This window comes from Onychostoma macrolepis, chromosome 18, assembly GCF_012432095.1.
Source record: "Onychostoma macrolepis isolate SWU-2019 chromosome 18, ASM1243209v1, whole genome shotgun sequence".
Taxonomy (NCBI): Eukaryota; Metazoa; Chordata; class Actinopteri; order Cypriniformes; family Cyprinidae; genus Onychostoma; species Onychostoma macrolepis.
The window spans coordinates 8,393,993-8,406,954 of NC_081172.1; the positions used below are offsets into that span (position 1 = coordinate 8,393,993).

The 12,962-nt window shown below is 33.1% G+C and overlaps 1 protein-coding gene across 5 annotated transcripts; it reads right to left on the reverse strand.

Annotated features, from left to right (window-relative positions):
- Nucleotides 1–786: 786 nt before the first annotated feature.
- Nucleotides 787–12,624, reverse strand: gan (gigaxonin). 5 transcript variants are annotated; one of them, XM_058752430.1, is made up of 12 exons: nt 12,506–12,624; nt 12,194–12,410; nt 10,451–10,565; nt 9,844–10,194; nt 8,171–8,391; nt 7,941–8,062; nt 6,461–6,573; nt 5,915–6,067; nt 5,690–5,826; nt 3,625–3,759; nt 3,418–3,527; nt 787–2,269 (listed from the first exon to the last, which is right to left on the reverse strand). In XM_058752430.1, exons 2-12 carry the CDS (start codon nt 12,382–12,384, stop codon nt 2,088–2,090), a joined length of 1,830 nt encoding a protein of 609 aa, XP_058608413.1. In that variant the 5' UTR covers nt 12,385–12,410; nt 12,506–12,624; the 3' UTR covers nt 787–2,087. The 5 variants fall into 5 exon arrangements, with proteins under 5 accessions (XP_058608413.1, XP_058608411.1, XP_058608414.1 ...); XM_058752428.1 differs by having other exon boundaries at nt 12,194–12,385; nt 12,496–12,615; XM_058752431.1 differs by having other exon boundaries at nt 12,194–12,385; nt 12,506–12,573.
- Between the last annotated feature and the right edge of the window lie 338 nt (nt 12,625–12,962).

The following is a 12,962-nucleotide window of genomic DNA, read 5'->3' on the forward strand; positions in this document are numbered from 1 at the left end:
ATGTAAACTCGTGTTCCTCTGATCAGAAAACACATCTTTTTTACTATTAACTAAGGCTACCAAAGTTAACTGTTGAGACTAATTAAATGTGAATTAAAAAAATTTAATAGTAAAACTGCTTAATTCTATAAGGTTCTTTTTCAGAACAAGAGCAGGTCCACAGTTATCCAAATTCAATACAAACAGTCCCACAGCTGGGCTTTTACCAGGAATTTTTTTCCCCATAAATGAAACACAGATGGGACTTTTAACATTAGTATGTAATTCGCATTTCGTAAGGCAGAATGTACTTATTGGCAAAGTTTAACAAGACTAAAAATAAAAAATTTCTCCTGGACACCATTAATAAGAAGGCCTTTAAACAAGGCGGCATCCAGTCAACTTATGCACTTAAAATAATAATTATATATATATTTATAATTTTGAATGATATATTTTGTTATATAGTACAGGTATTATATATATATATATATATATATATATATATATATATATATATATATATATATATATATATATATATATATATATATATATATATGATATACAATAAAAATATTTTATTGTGTGTGTATATATATATATATATATATATATATATATATATATATATATATATATATATATATATATATACATAAAGTCATGGCCAAAAATATCAGCACCCTTGGTAAATGTGATCAAAGAAGGCTGTGAAAATTAATCTGCATTGTTAATCCTTTTGATCTTTTATTTTAAAAATTCACAAAAATCTCACCTTTCATTGGACAATAAGAATTTAAAACGGGGGGAAATATCATTATGAAATAAATGTTTTTCTCTAATACACGTTGGCCACAACGGCACCCTTTTATTCAATACTTTTTGAAACCTCCATTTGCCAGTTTAACAGCTCTAAATTTTCTCCTATAATGCCTGATGAGGTTAGAGAACACCTGACAAGAGATCAGAGATGATTCCTTCATCCAGAATCACTCCAGACCCTTTAGATTCCCAGCTCCATGTTGGTGCTTCTTCTCTTCAGTTCACTCATTTTCTACAGGGTTCAGGTCAGAGGACTGGAATGGCCAGCAGAAGCTTGGTTTTGTGCTCAGTGACCCATTTTTGTGTTGTTTTTGAGGTTTGTGTTTGGATTATTGTACAGTTGGAAGATCCAAACATGGCCCATTATAAGATGAATGGGAATATACTTCAGAGATATTTTACTCATAAGAATTTCTAGGGGTGCCAATAATTGTGTCCAACGTGTATTTAAGAAAAACATTTATTTCATAATGATATTTCCCCCCATTTTAAATTCTTATGATCCAATGAAAGGTTAGATTTTTGTGAAGTTTTTAAATAAAAGATCAAAAGGATTAACAATGCAGATTAATTTTCACAGCCTTCTTTGATCATATTTACCAAGGGTGCTGATATTTTTGGCCATGACTGTATATATATATATATATATATATATACACATACACACGTGTAATATTTAAAATTATAAATATATACAAATAACAGCAAACTTAAAATTCAAGCTCAATTATCGGCAATGAGATGACATTTTAAATCATTTCAATAATCTAACATGTCATTTCACCTTTGATTGTACAGTAGCTAGACACTTGCATTAGCAACATAATTGTGCTTGATATGAGCATACCACTAGCCCTGATTAATTCTTGATTTGATTTGTTCCCTTACTTACTGAACCCACATTTAAGACTTAACTATTGTATAAAATAGGCAATTTTGGCCTCCTTCACCGTGTTCAAAAGTGTTAGCGTCAAATAAGCTGCTGCAACAACATCTAGGTAAAATCCATTCATATAAAGCATGAAAATAGTGAGCAGGTCCCATCTAATGTAACAGCATTTCCTGTGACTGATAAAAAAAGAACCAAAAAAAAAAAAAGATGTACAATTCATCCTCTAAGAAAGGCATCAAACATAAAAAAACAGGACAATTCATTCAAGCTTTCCCACATTATAACCAAACCTCTGCTGTTGCCAATATAATCCCACAATCCTCTGCATCCTCCTCTAAACCAACAGACAACGGAGGAGTGACATAAAGCCAGCGGTGAGGATGCGGGTTGTTTATGTGGATTGAACCCGGATCCGGAACTGTCCCTGCTGGAGCTGCAGGCGGAACAGCTTACAGTTAGCGATGCGTAGGGGGGCACAGCTCGTCTTACTCAGATCAGAGGGCATGAGGGGTCTGGTGGGGTGCCAGGTGCCCGTGCTTCTGCGAAACTCCCGCACATAGTCAAAATTGGTGCCTGCAGATGAAACAAAGAAATATATATTATGCAGGGAGTATTTTATGCTCTGCTCTACACAAACAGCTTGAAGAAGACACATTTTTTTGTCATGTTGTATTATGTTTACATTATTCCAAAATGACCATCTGGTTTATTTGAGCAAATCTGTTCAATTGAAACAGTTTGTATCAATAAACTGGTCACAAAAAAAAAAAAAAAAAAGAATTTTAATTAAACTCACTATTCTGTAGCATTCCCAGAAATCAAACCTTTTTAGTGGCATTTTTGTAATAATATATGGTTATATTATTGTAATACTTAAATATTACTGTTTATAATTGTTTTTGATTCATTTATAAAATGGTTTAAATTTTAAAGTGTATTATATACAGTAATTTGTTGTATAAGCATAAAAGTGCTGTATTTAAACACCCTAATTGAGATTATCATCAATTTAGAGAGTTAAATAATGGTCTGATTGTTCTAATACATAATTCATAATTTCAAAAAAGTGTTTTTTAGTATCTCAGAGGTTTTTATTTTAAATGTTTCCATTTTCAATTGAATTTTATTTAGTTTTAGAATTTTTGTGGTGCATTCTTATTAATTCTTTTAGAAATATATCTACATAATTTATGTTAATTTTTGTTTCTGTTTTAGCTATTTTTGTACATCAAGTTAAACTAGATGAAAATGAGAAGGTTTCCTTAAACTATGTGAAATAAAATAGTTTTCTTAATATTTCACTTTATTTTATTTAATTTCAGTTAACATTATTTTTTTTTTGTTAAATTTTTTTACATTGTTTTAGTTGACTATAATAAGCCTTCAAAATATCTTATCTTATATTACATTATACCTTATATTATAACAAATATATTTCAATATATACCTTCTTAATGAATTTAATGTAGTAATATACTTAACTACTTAATCAAAATGGTAGCTTGATATTAACTATTCATAATTCGTTAGCAGCTTGTAATTTTTCAAAGTCCTCAAAATGTAAAAAAAAGTTAAAATATGCAGTGGTTGTAGCTCGGATGTATAAGTTATCATAGCACAGAAATGTTTGACCTTCTCAAGGACGGAATTTGAAGATATACATATAAAATGACGTTCCTAGACAGAGGATAAAGTGTGATTATAAGACCTTATCAGCTTACCAGTGTCAAGTTCTCCAACCACATATATACTGGCACCAATGGGAACAGCTCCATAAACAAAAGACGATGTGGCCTGTATGCAGAGGTTCTGATCATCCAAATGCACCCACCTGAGAGAAAAGAAAGACATGCATGTCTCTAGTACTCTTTATTTAATCATTATAGTATTACTCTAGTATTGTACGAGTGTTGCTTTGAAGAGCTCACCTTTTTAGTTCATCATGGAAGAACTCAGACTTGCAGATGGTCATCTGACTAGATTCTGGATTGTCAGCGTCTCTGTTCCTCACACCACCAAATACGTAGAGCTCTTGTCCAATGCCACATGCCACCGCGCCAAACCTGACAAAAACAAGTGTGAAATTTTGCAGCCGCGTTCTCGTCAAGGAATAGTGCACAAATCACAACTGTCATTTAGAAAATTGCTGATAATACAGAGTACTTGCTAATTTAGGCTTCAGACACACACAAACTAGTCTCTAGTACTCTTCAATTAATCATTTTGAAACGTAACTAATACCTAGCAAACATACATAAAAGATACCTACTATACTGCTGTTTTTTTCCAACTCTGTGAACACTTTATGAAAAAGTCATTATAAAATGTACAGTAAATTACATAAAAATTACATTTACATTACAAATACTGTAAAAACAATAATACTGTGATATATTATTGCAATGTTTTCTATCATGCACTGTACTTCTGTCCCTCACAGCCTCATTTTCATTCTCGTCAAAAATGATGGTGCTACCTTGACTAAGGTTTTGAAACCAATTGCGAGGAGTCCAGTCTTCTGTGCAAAGTGCTATTGGTGTTGCGTCAGTAGTTAGTACCGATGCAGTGTGTCCCAAATCAGTTACTTATGAGGTTTCATGGTGTTTAAGATGCTGCTCATTAGATTGTGTAACAGAGCTATGGACAAAATTATACTCCAAACAAGACAAGAACACCAAGAAAAATGACTATTTATGTTCCTCCAGATGGTGATCAATTGTTTCCAGTTACATGGGTTAGACTGATAGGTCCCTTGACTACTATTGCTCTAAAGACACATCTGTAAGACATCACAGATCATAGGGTGTGTCTCAGTTCTCATAGCCGTTAGACCTTATGAAGATGTGCTGCCTTTGCCTTATAAATGTAATCTGTTTAACTTTTGACATTTCTCTGCGTCATAGGCAGGATGTGAAAAAAACATTCTCTTAATTCACATCTTCAAAGAGCATGCCGCTTTGAGTGGCCAGAATGTGAGGTTTGAATGCATGGGGCCAAGTTATGCTGAATGACGTTTTTGCTGTTTCCCATTATCAAATAATAATGTAGCCTCTTTCACACCTATTCAGTGAAAACCTGGTTACCTAAATGTAATAAAATTACATCACCATCTTTTAAAGGTAAAATGTTATGAAACAAATTGCAAAGGCACATTGACACATTTATTATGTTATATAAAAATTCAGACCCTTACACAAAATGTTGGCCTGTGCCCCTCCACTGCAAACAGTTTGCTTAAAGTGTATTTAAAGGAATTGTTCACCCAAAAATAAACATTTGCTGAAAATTTACTCACCCTCAGGCCATCTAAGATGTAGACGAGTTTGTTTCTTCATCTGAACAGATTTGGAGAAATTTAGCATTACATCACTTGCTCACCAATGGATCCTCTGCAGTGAATGGGTGCCGTCAGAATGAGAGTCCCAACAGTTGATAAAGACATCACAATAATCCACAAGTAATCCATAATCCACAATTAATCAGTCCATCAGTCAACATCTTGTGAAGTGAAAAGCTGCATGTTTAAGAAACAAATCCATAATTAAGGTGTTTTATCTTTAAACAGTTATTAATGTGTGCATATTTCTGTCCTGATTAAGATGGAGAAAGCAATATTATGGCTAGAGGACTCTCAATGATGGACTTATTTATTACAAACATGCAGCTTGTGAATTACCTACATTACTTGTGGATTATTGTGATATTTTTATCAGCTGTTTGGACTCTCATTCTGACGGCACCCATTCACTGCCGAGGTTCCATTGGTGAGCAAATGATGTAATGCTAAATTTTTCCAAATCTGTTCCGATGAGGAAACAAAATCTTCATGTTGGATGGTCTGAGAGCGAGTAAGTTTTCAGCAAATCTTCATTTTTGGGTGAACTATTTACTTAACTCATTGACTGTGAACAGAACAAGCTATTAGATGAGTGTTTGTAAATTGCTTTGAATAGAATTCTGCTAAATGAATAAACGTCCTTTTAAACATTTTACCTCCTTTCCTTAAGAGGGCAGACTGTTGTCCACTGCTGGGTTTTGGGGTCATAGCTCTCCACAGAATCGTAAATCTTCCCATACGATCCTCCGCCCATCACATACAGTCTCTTTTTCATTGTGGCACAGCAACCGAACTGAAAAACAGAGACACAAAGTGTGAGAAGCATGAGAGTATTGCAGTCAAAGTGTGCGGATTTGTACAAAAAAAGAGCTAAACCTCACTTTGCGCACTGTGGTCATTTTTGGTTGTGTTCTCCAAACATTGCAATGGGGGTCAAACACTTCCATCGTGAGGAGGACCTCAGTGTCTTCGTTCTCTCCACCCAAGACATAGATCATACCATCCAACTCTGCAATGGCGAAGTGCTGTCTGGCCTGGACAGATGCAAGAAAATACAATATCACAATGCTGACACCTGGTGGCTAATGTAAGATCTGCACTATAAAGATGAGAATGCACTGTCTACCACTTTCAACCAATTAAAATCAATAAACAAGCTCCTTTATACCACATTTTATGTCTAAATATCACTAATATATAACTATGATTAACATTAGCTATTAGATGACTACAATAGATAATTTTATATCTTTTTTGATCACTTACGTAATTCCCAAAGCTTCAGAAATGTTATATGCAGTCTTGTACCACTGTCTTCATTCTGATTTTGCATATACATTTTGTTTCAAATCACATTAATTCAGACAGCCCACCAATAACTCGATAATGACAATATGTAGTTATGTACTATGAGGAAAGAGGAATACCTGCATCATCGTTGGGATTTGGGTCCAGGTGTTGGTCTCTGGGTCAAATTTTTCTCCACTGTTCAAAACAGTTTTATTCTCATTCATTCCTCCTATTGCAAACAGGAACCCCTCTGATTGGACAGACAGATTAACAGTTCAATCATTATTAAACAATAATAGAACACACAGAAGCCCAATAATCCTCTGGATGAACTACGCACAACAAGTCAGACTCTGTAATTCATTTAAAACAGTCATATGTAGTTTAATCTATTTAAATCCATTAACAGATTCAATGGATTTTTGGAAATGCTCAGGAGAGCATCTGATGGGTTTATATTGCTGTGGATGCACTAAACTTAAGACAGGATGTAGTTCTACATCTTTTCCAGACCGCATGCTAAACAAATAGCAGATTGAAGCAGAACAATTTTAAGCGATGGATTTTCTTTCAATTGGGTATATGTCGAACGTCACCTGATCAAACCCGGAAAACAGGTCTCATCGCTTCCGCTTGTCAGAGAACGTATTAATAGCAGTATTAAAAAAATGGCGATATCAATGGACTTAATCAATGGACTTAATCAGTTAAATTAGCTAGCTGTTTTTATTGTTGACGTTTTTTTAGACTTTTATATATAAAAATGTTATTGAAAATAGTACAAATAAAAAACCTTTATATATTAATCCACATATGTGATGGACATTGGTTATGATTATCTTTAGTGTCTACTTTGAAGGCATCTTGAGTAAAACAGCTTCATATTTAACAGGGCATTTGCAAAACGCGTGAACCGGAAGCAACGAGACCTGGTTAGCAGAATATGGAAGAAAAAAAAACCGGCTGAAAATTAGGATTAAGGGCCAGATTTTTTTGTGTTTTTGAAAGAAGTCTCTTATGATCACCAAAATGGCATTTATTTGAAAATACCTGTTTTCTATTTAAGTATATTTTACATTGTAATTTGTAATTTTGCGGTGCAAAATTGAATTGAATCAGACATAACTCGACTCTTTAGTGTCACGTGATCCTTCAGAAATCATTCTAATATACTGATTTGTTACTCTAAAAATGTTTCTTATTATTAATGTTAAAGCAGTTGTGTGCTTAATATTTTTTTTTTGTGGAAACAATGATACATTTTTTTGATGAAAAGAAAATTCAATTAAAAAGAACAGCATTTATTTGAAAAATAAACATTATAAAATACTTTACTCTCACTTTTGATTAATTGAATAAATTCCCACTGAATGAAAGTATTTATCTCTTTAAAAAAATTAAATAAATAAATAAATAATTCTAACTGACCCCAAACTGACCCCTACTTTGAACAGTAGTGGAGATCATTGGAATTGTTTATAATTGTGCAAATGATGCATAATCATGTGCCTTACAGTTAAAACAATGATAAGACAGATCTAAACGAAAAACAGAGTAATGTGAGCTGTATCCTTTGTTTAAACATCAGCATCAAAACAATACTGAGACAATACAAACCTGCTGACACAACCCCGTGGCCAACACGCCTCTCATTCATTGGTTTCAGTTCTATCCAGAGCTGCCTGTTTCGGTCATAAAGCGGACACATGCATCGCGCTGCTGCCGTGGGCCTCCGAGAGCTGCATTGGAAACATGCAGGAATTCAGGGCAACATAAAAAAAAAAAACACAGTAAAGTCTAATCTTGCATTATCTGGTTAGCTTTATGTTATGCATGTTTATACTCACGTCCTCTCCTCACCCCCTACGGTGACGATACACTCAGAGTAGCCACGGGGTTTAAACGCAGCGAGCAGCGCCTCTCCCTGCTGCGCTGCTCCTCCCAGAGACTCCATACAACAATTCCGTATCACCTCCCTCATCAGGGACTCTCCGAGTATCTGCTCCTGGAGATAGCTCTGGTCCAGACCTTGAACCCACACGGCAGACATCACCTCTTTCATATGGACCTGGAAGAAAGGTATACCATTTAAAAAGAACTGATGTGAATATCAGCTCAAACAAATATTAATAAATAAATAACAAACTGTTCCAAAGTTTGGAGTAAGTAAGTTTTGGTTTGAAATAAATTAGTTTTATTCAGCAAGGATGCTACACTACCAGTCAAACGTTTTTGAACAGTAAGATGTTTAAAGTTTTTTAAAGAAGTCTCTTATGCTCACCAAGCCTGCATTAATTTGATCCAAAATACAGCAAAAGCAGCAATATTGTGAAATAATTTTACTATTTAAAATATTTATTAATACGCTTTCGATTTGAATATATTTTAAAATGTAATTTCTTCCAGTGATCAAAGCTACATTTTCAGCATCATTACTCCAGTCTTCAGTGTCACATGATCCTTCACAAATCATTCTAATATGCTGATTTGCTGTTTATCGATATTTAAAACGGTTGAATAATTGTATGCACTATACCATTTAAAAGCTCAGAGTCAGTATAATTTCTTTTTTTGTGGAAAGAAATTACAGAAATTAATACTTTTATTTTGCAAGGATGCTTTTAATTGATCAAAAGTGATGATAAAGACATTCATGTTACAAAATAATTCTATTTCAGATAAATGCTGTTCTTCTGAACTTTCTATTCATCAAAGAAACATGAAAAAAAAAACTACTCAGCTGTTTTCAACATAATAATAATAGTTTTTTGAGCAGCAAATCAGATAATTAGAATTATTTCTGAAGGATCATGTGACTATAGATCATAATGATAATTATGCTAAAAATACAGCTTTGAAATCACAGGAATTTATTTAGAACAGTTATTTTAAACAGTAAAATATTTCAAGATTTTACTGTTTTTGCTGTACTTTGGATCAAATAAATGCAAGCTTGGTGAGCAGAAGAGACGTCTTTAAAATCTTACTGTTCAAAAACTTTTGACTGGTAGTAAAGGATCAAAAGTGACAGTAAAGAAGAAATATATCTTTATCTTTTTGATAAATTAAATGCAACTTTGGTAGGCATAAGAGCATAAAAGACTTTTTATAACATTTTAAAATCTTACTGACCCCAAACGTTTGAACAGTAGTATTTATTTAAATTGAATATATAAACTATTATAATGCTTTGCTAATATTTTGAATTAAATTTCATTTTTATGTTTTATGTTTTAACATTCATTTATCACTTTTTTAAATTAAACATTATTTTTAGTAATTTTTATGTTTATTTGTTTTAGTTATTTTAGAACTTGAGAACAAAAATGAGAAATTAAGTTTATGTTTTCTTTTTTCATTTTATTTTACTTTCAGTCAAAGTTTATTTTATTTCAAGCAACTAAAAAGTTTGTTTTGATTAACAATAGTAACCCTAGATTAAATAATTATGATTAACAAATAAACAAAGTTTTCCTAAGCCTGTGAATATGGAACCCTTCAAAACACTTGTTCCACTCACTCGCCGAGCTTCAGTGTCATGGCCGATCCAGCGAACCACGGCCTCCAGAATGTGCTTTTCATTCCCCACGTTGAGCTTCTCCATGGACAGCAGTTCACACAGGCGATCGGGCGGCTGCTCCAGGAACTCCTCTGTATTGGCCACATCTCGAAAATGTGTCTGCAGGTACTCAGTGGCCACATGGTAGACATGGTACAGGCAGTAATGCAAAGAGAAGACCCAAATACCAATGCAGTTCTCTGCAGTGATGCAGCTCTCCAGGAACTGACAGCACAGAGATTTGAGATCAGTGAGGAGCAGAAGATCAGCAGCCTGGACCACATCCTGGATGGTGTCTTCACTCAGGGTAATCTAGAAATCAGAGCGCCAAAGAGTTTTAATTTTATTAAAGAGGAATTAATTGTAATGGATAATGATTACTGAAAATCATTTAAAGATGGCACTCACAAAAAGAAATCTACAGTTAAATGTTTTATTTTTAAATTTATTTAAAAATATTTGTATCTCTTTATTACTTTTCTGGGCCTGAAAACCATCATTTTAAAAGTCAAGGTTTTCCATAACTGAGGGAAACATTTATGTAGCATTTTGTTAGTAATATAATTACCTCCCCACTGAAAATGTAGTCCAGTATCTGCCTCATGGTCGTGACAGAAATCCCTTGCAACTCAATTTTGTATACAGATCCATCCTCCTTTGGTGGGTTGTAATTTAATTTGGTCCTGGAAACATGAAGTAACATGAATTTGCATTCACTGAGCTAATAACTAGGAGAATTGTTATACAAAATCCACAACAAAGGTCCTACAAATTTGGGATTTTCAGTTTTAGAGCTGATTAGAGATGTGCAAGGATCTGTTTGGCAGTCAGGGTTTTGCACATTAGAGTATTGCATACCATTTCTTTCTCTTTTTTTACATTAAAAAATGTTACTTTTGTGACAGAATCCTCAGCTGACCAAAAGATGTGGGGGCTCTGAGTTGAGTTGAGCCAATAAGGGCAAAAGGGCCTTGATACAATGTTTCCAGCTGATATACTCTTTCATTGCAGTGATTCAATCAAGTAGACTTGGATTATGATGTGTGAAGAAATGCCTCACCAGATAACAATGGCTCCAAAATATCAGTGTTTTCTGTTTGCTGTTGCTTATTGTGAAAACTTGAATATTAAGCATGAAAGAAATGTGAGAACTGTGGAATTACTGAATTTACCAGTGAACTTGAGTGAGAATCAGTGAATTCAATTTGAAAAGCAATTTAGTGATTTGGAAAAGTATTTAAATTGCATCAACTGTTTCTTTTAAAATATTTGCTTCGAATGAATAGTCCATGAATCTAAACGTTTATGATTAGAATGTTATTTTTTATTGTCATGTTATTTTAGTATCATTGATATACTACTAAATTTTTTGTTAATATTTTTAAATAGATTTTATTTGTATATTTTCTGTTTTCATTTTAAATTTGGTTAAAGGTTTAGTAATTTTGTGTTTTATCATTTATTTTTTAAATGTCGAAATAGTTTTAGTTATTTTAGTACTTAAAACTAAATGAAAATAAGAAATGTTGCCCTACAAACTACAAAATAAAATATGTTTTACTATTTGTTACAATTAATCGCATTCAAAACAAAAGTTTTTGTTTACATAATATGTGTGTGTACTGTGTATATTTATTATGTATATATAAATACACACTCACAATATATACTTTGAAAATATTTACATGTATATATTTAATATATAAACATAACATATTTTTCTTAATAACATACATGCATGCATATGTAATAAATATGCACAGTATACACACATATATATTATGTAAACAAAAACTTTTATTTTGGATGCGATAAATCGGGATTAATCGTTTGACAGCACTACTTTTTGTTATATTTGATTTTATTTCAGTTAGTGTTTATTTTATTTTAAGCAGACTTTTTTTTTTTTTAGTGGTTTTAGTTTTAGTTTATTAATTGAATATCAGAGCATCCTTTGAACCATTTTCATCATACTTCATGGTTATTTCCTTTTAGAGGTTTTCAGTAACAAGTCATTGTCAATGCATAGAAAATACTAAGGCATTCATTAATATTTCCCCTTTTGGGTCCCGCAGAAGTCTCATGAGCTGTTACAGTAGTTCACATGAGAGTGTGCAAATATCACTTTTTTTTTTTTTGGGTGAACTATTACTTTAATTAACCCAAGCAACAGGCAAGGTGGGGCTGTTTGGCACACCCTTATGACACATTGCTCAAGGGTCTGCTACAAGTCTGAGCACACATACCAGCTCTACTGATCTGATCTCATTTCATGCAGAAATGTATCCTAGATCGAAACTTATTCTCATACCTGATGTATGGACTAGCAGCAGCCAGGATGTTTTTCTGAACAGGAATCTCTTCACCATCCAAAACCAGCACTGCATCTTGAAAACAATCATCTTGTCTTAAAGACTGAAGGACCCTTAGAAGCTTTTGGGAGTGTTGAGGGTCTGACACCACTGATCCAGCATCAGCTCCAGCTGTTTTAGGGTCTGACATGCTGTTAGAACAGACAGACAGGTGATCTGTGAACACAACAACAACAACAACAACATGGTTCATGCTTGGCTTATATAAACAGAATCACAGCTTTAAATCATTCAAACCCACTCCAGTGTACTTGAAATAAACTTGTTCTTGACGCTCGCTGTAACTTCAGCTGCTCATAATCAGTTGTCTGTGTCAGAGCAACGCACAATGCAGAAAAACAATTTGGCAAGTTAGTGACGCTGCGTTACGTCACCAGGCAGAGCGTTTTATTCTTCATAATAAAAGTCCCCCTCAACCAGAAAAAAAAGAACAAGCAGGCGTATTTAGAAATATTCATAGAACATATGGGAACAATATTATTAATAAAATATTGTATAATAATTCACTGGATTATTAAATATTTTTTTAAATGTTGTTTTTAAAGTGTGTGTGTGTGTGTAATAATATTTAATTTTTTTAGTGTGATAAACATGTTATCATACAAACAACATATATTTACAATCCATATCTGAAATGCCACATATAGAAATTTGTGTTTAATTAACTTCAGATATTTTCTTTATATTTCATGATATAATGAACGTCTT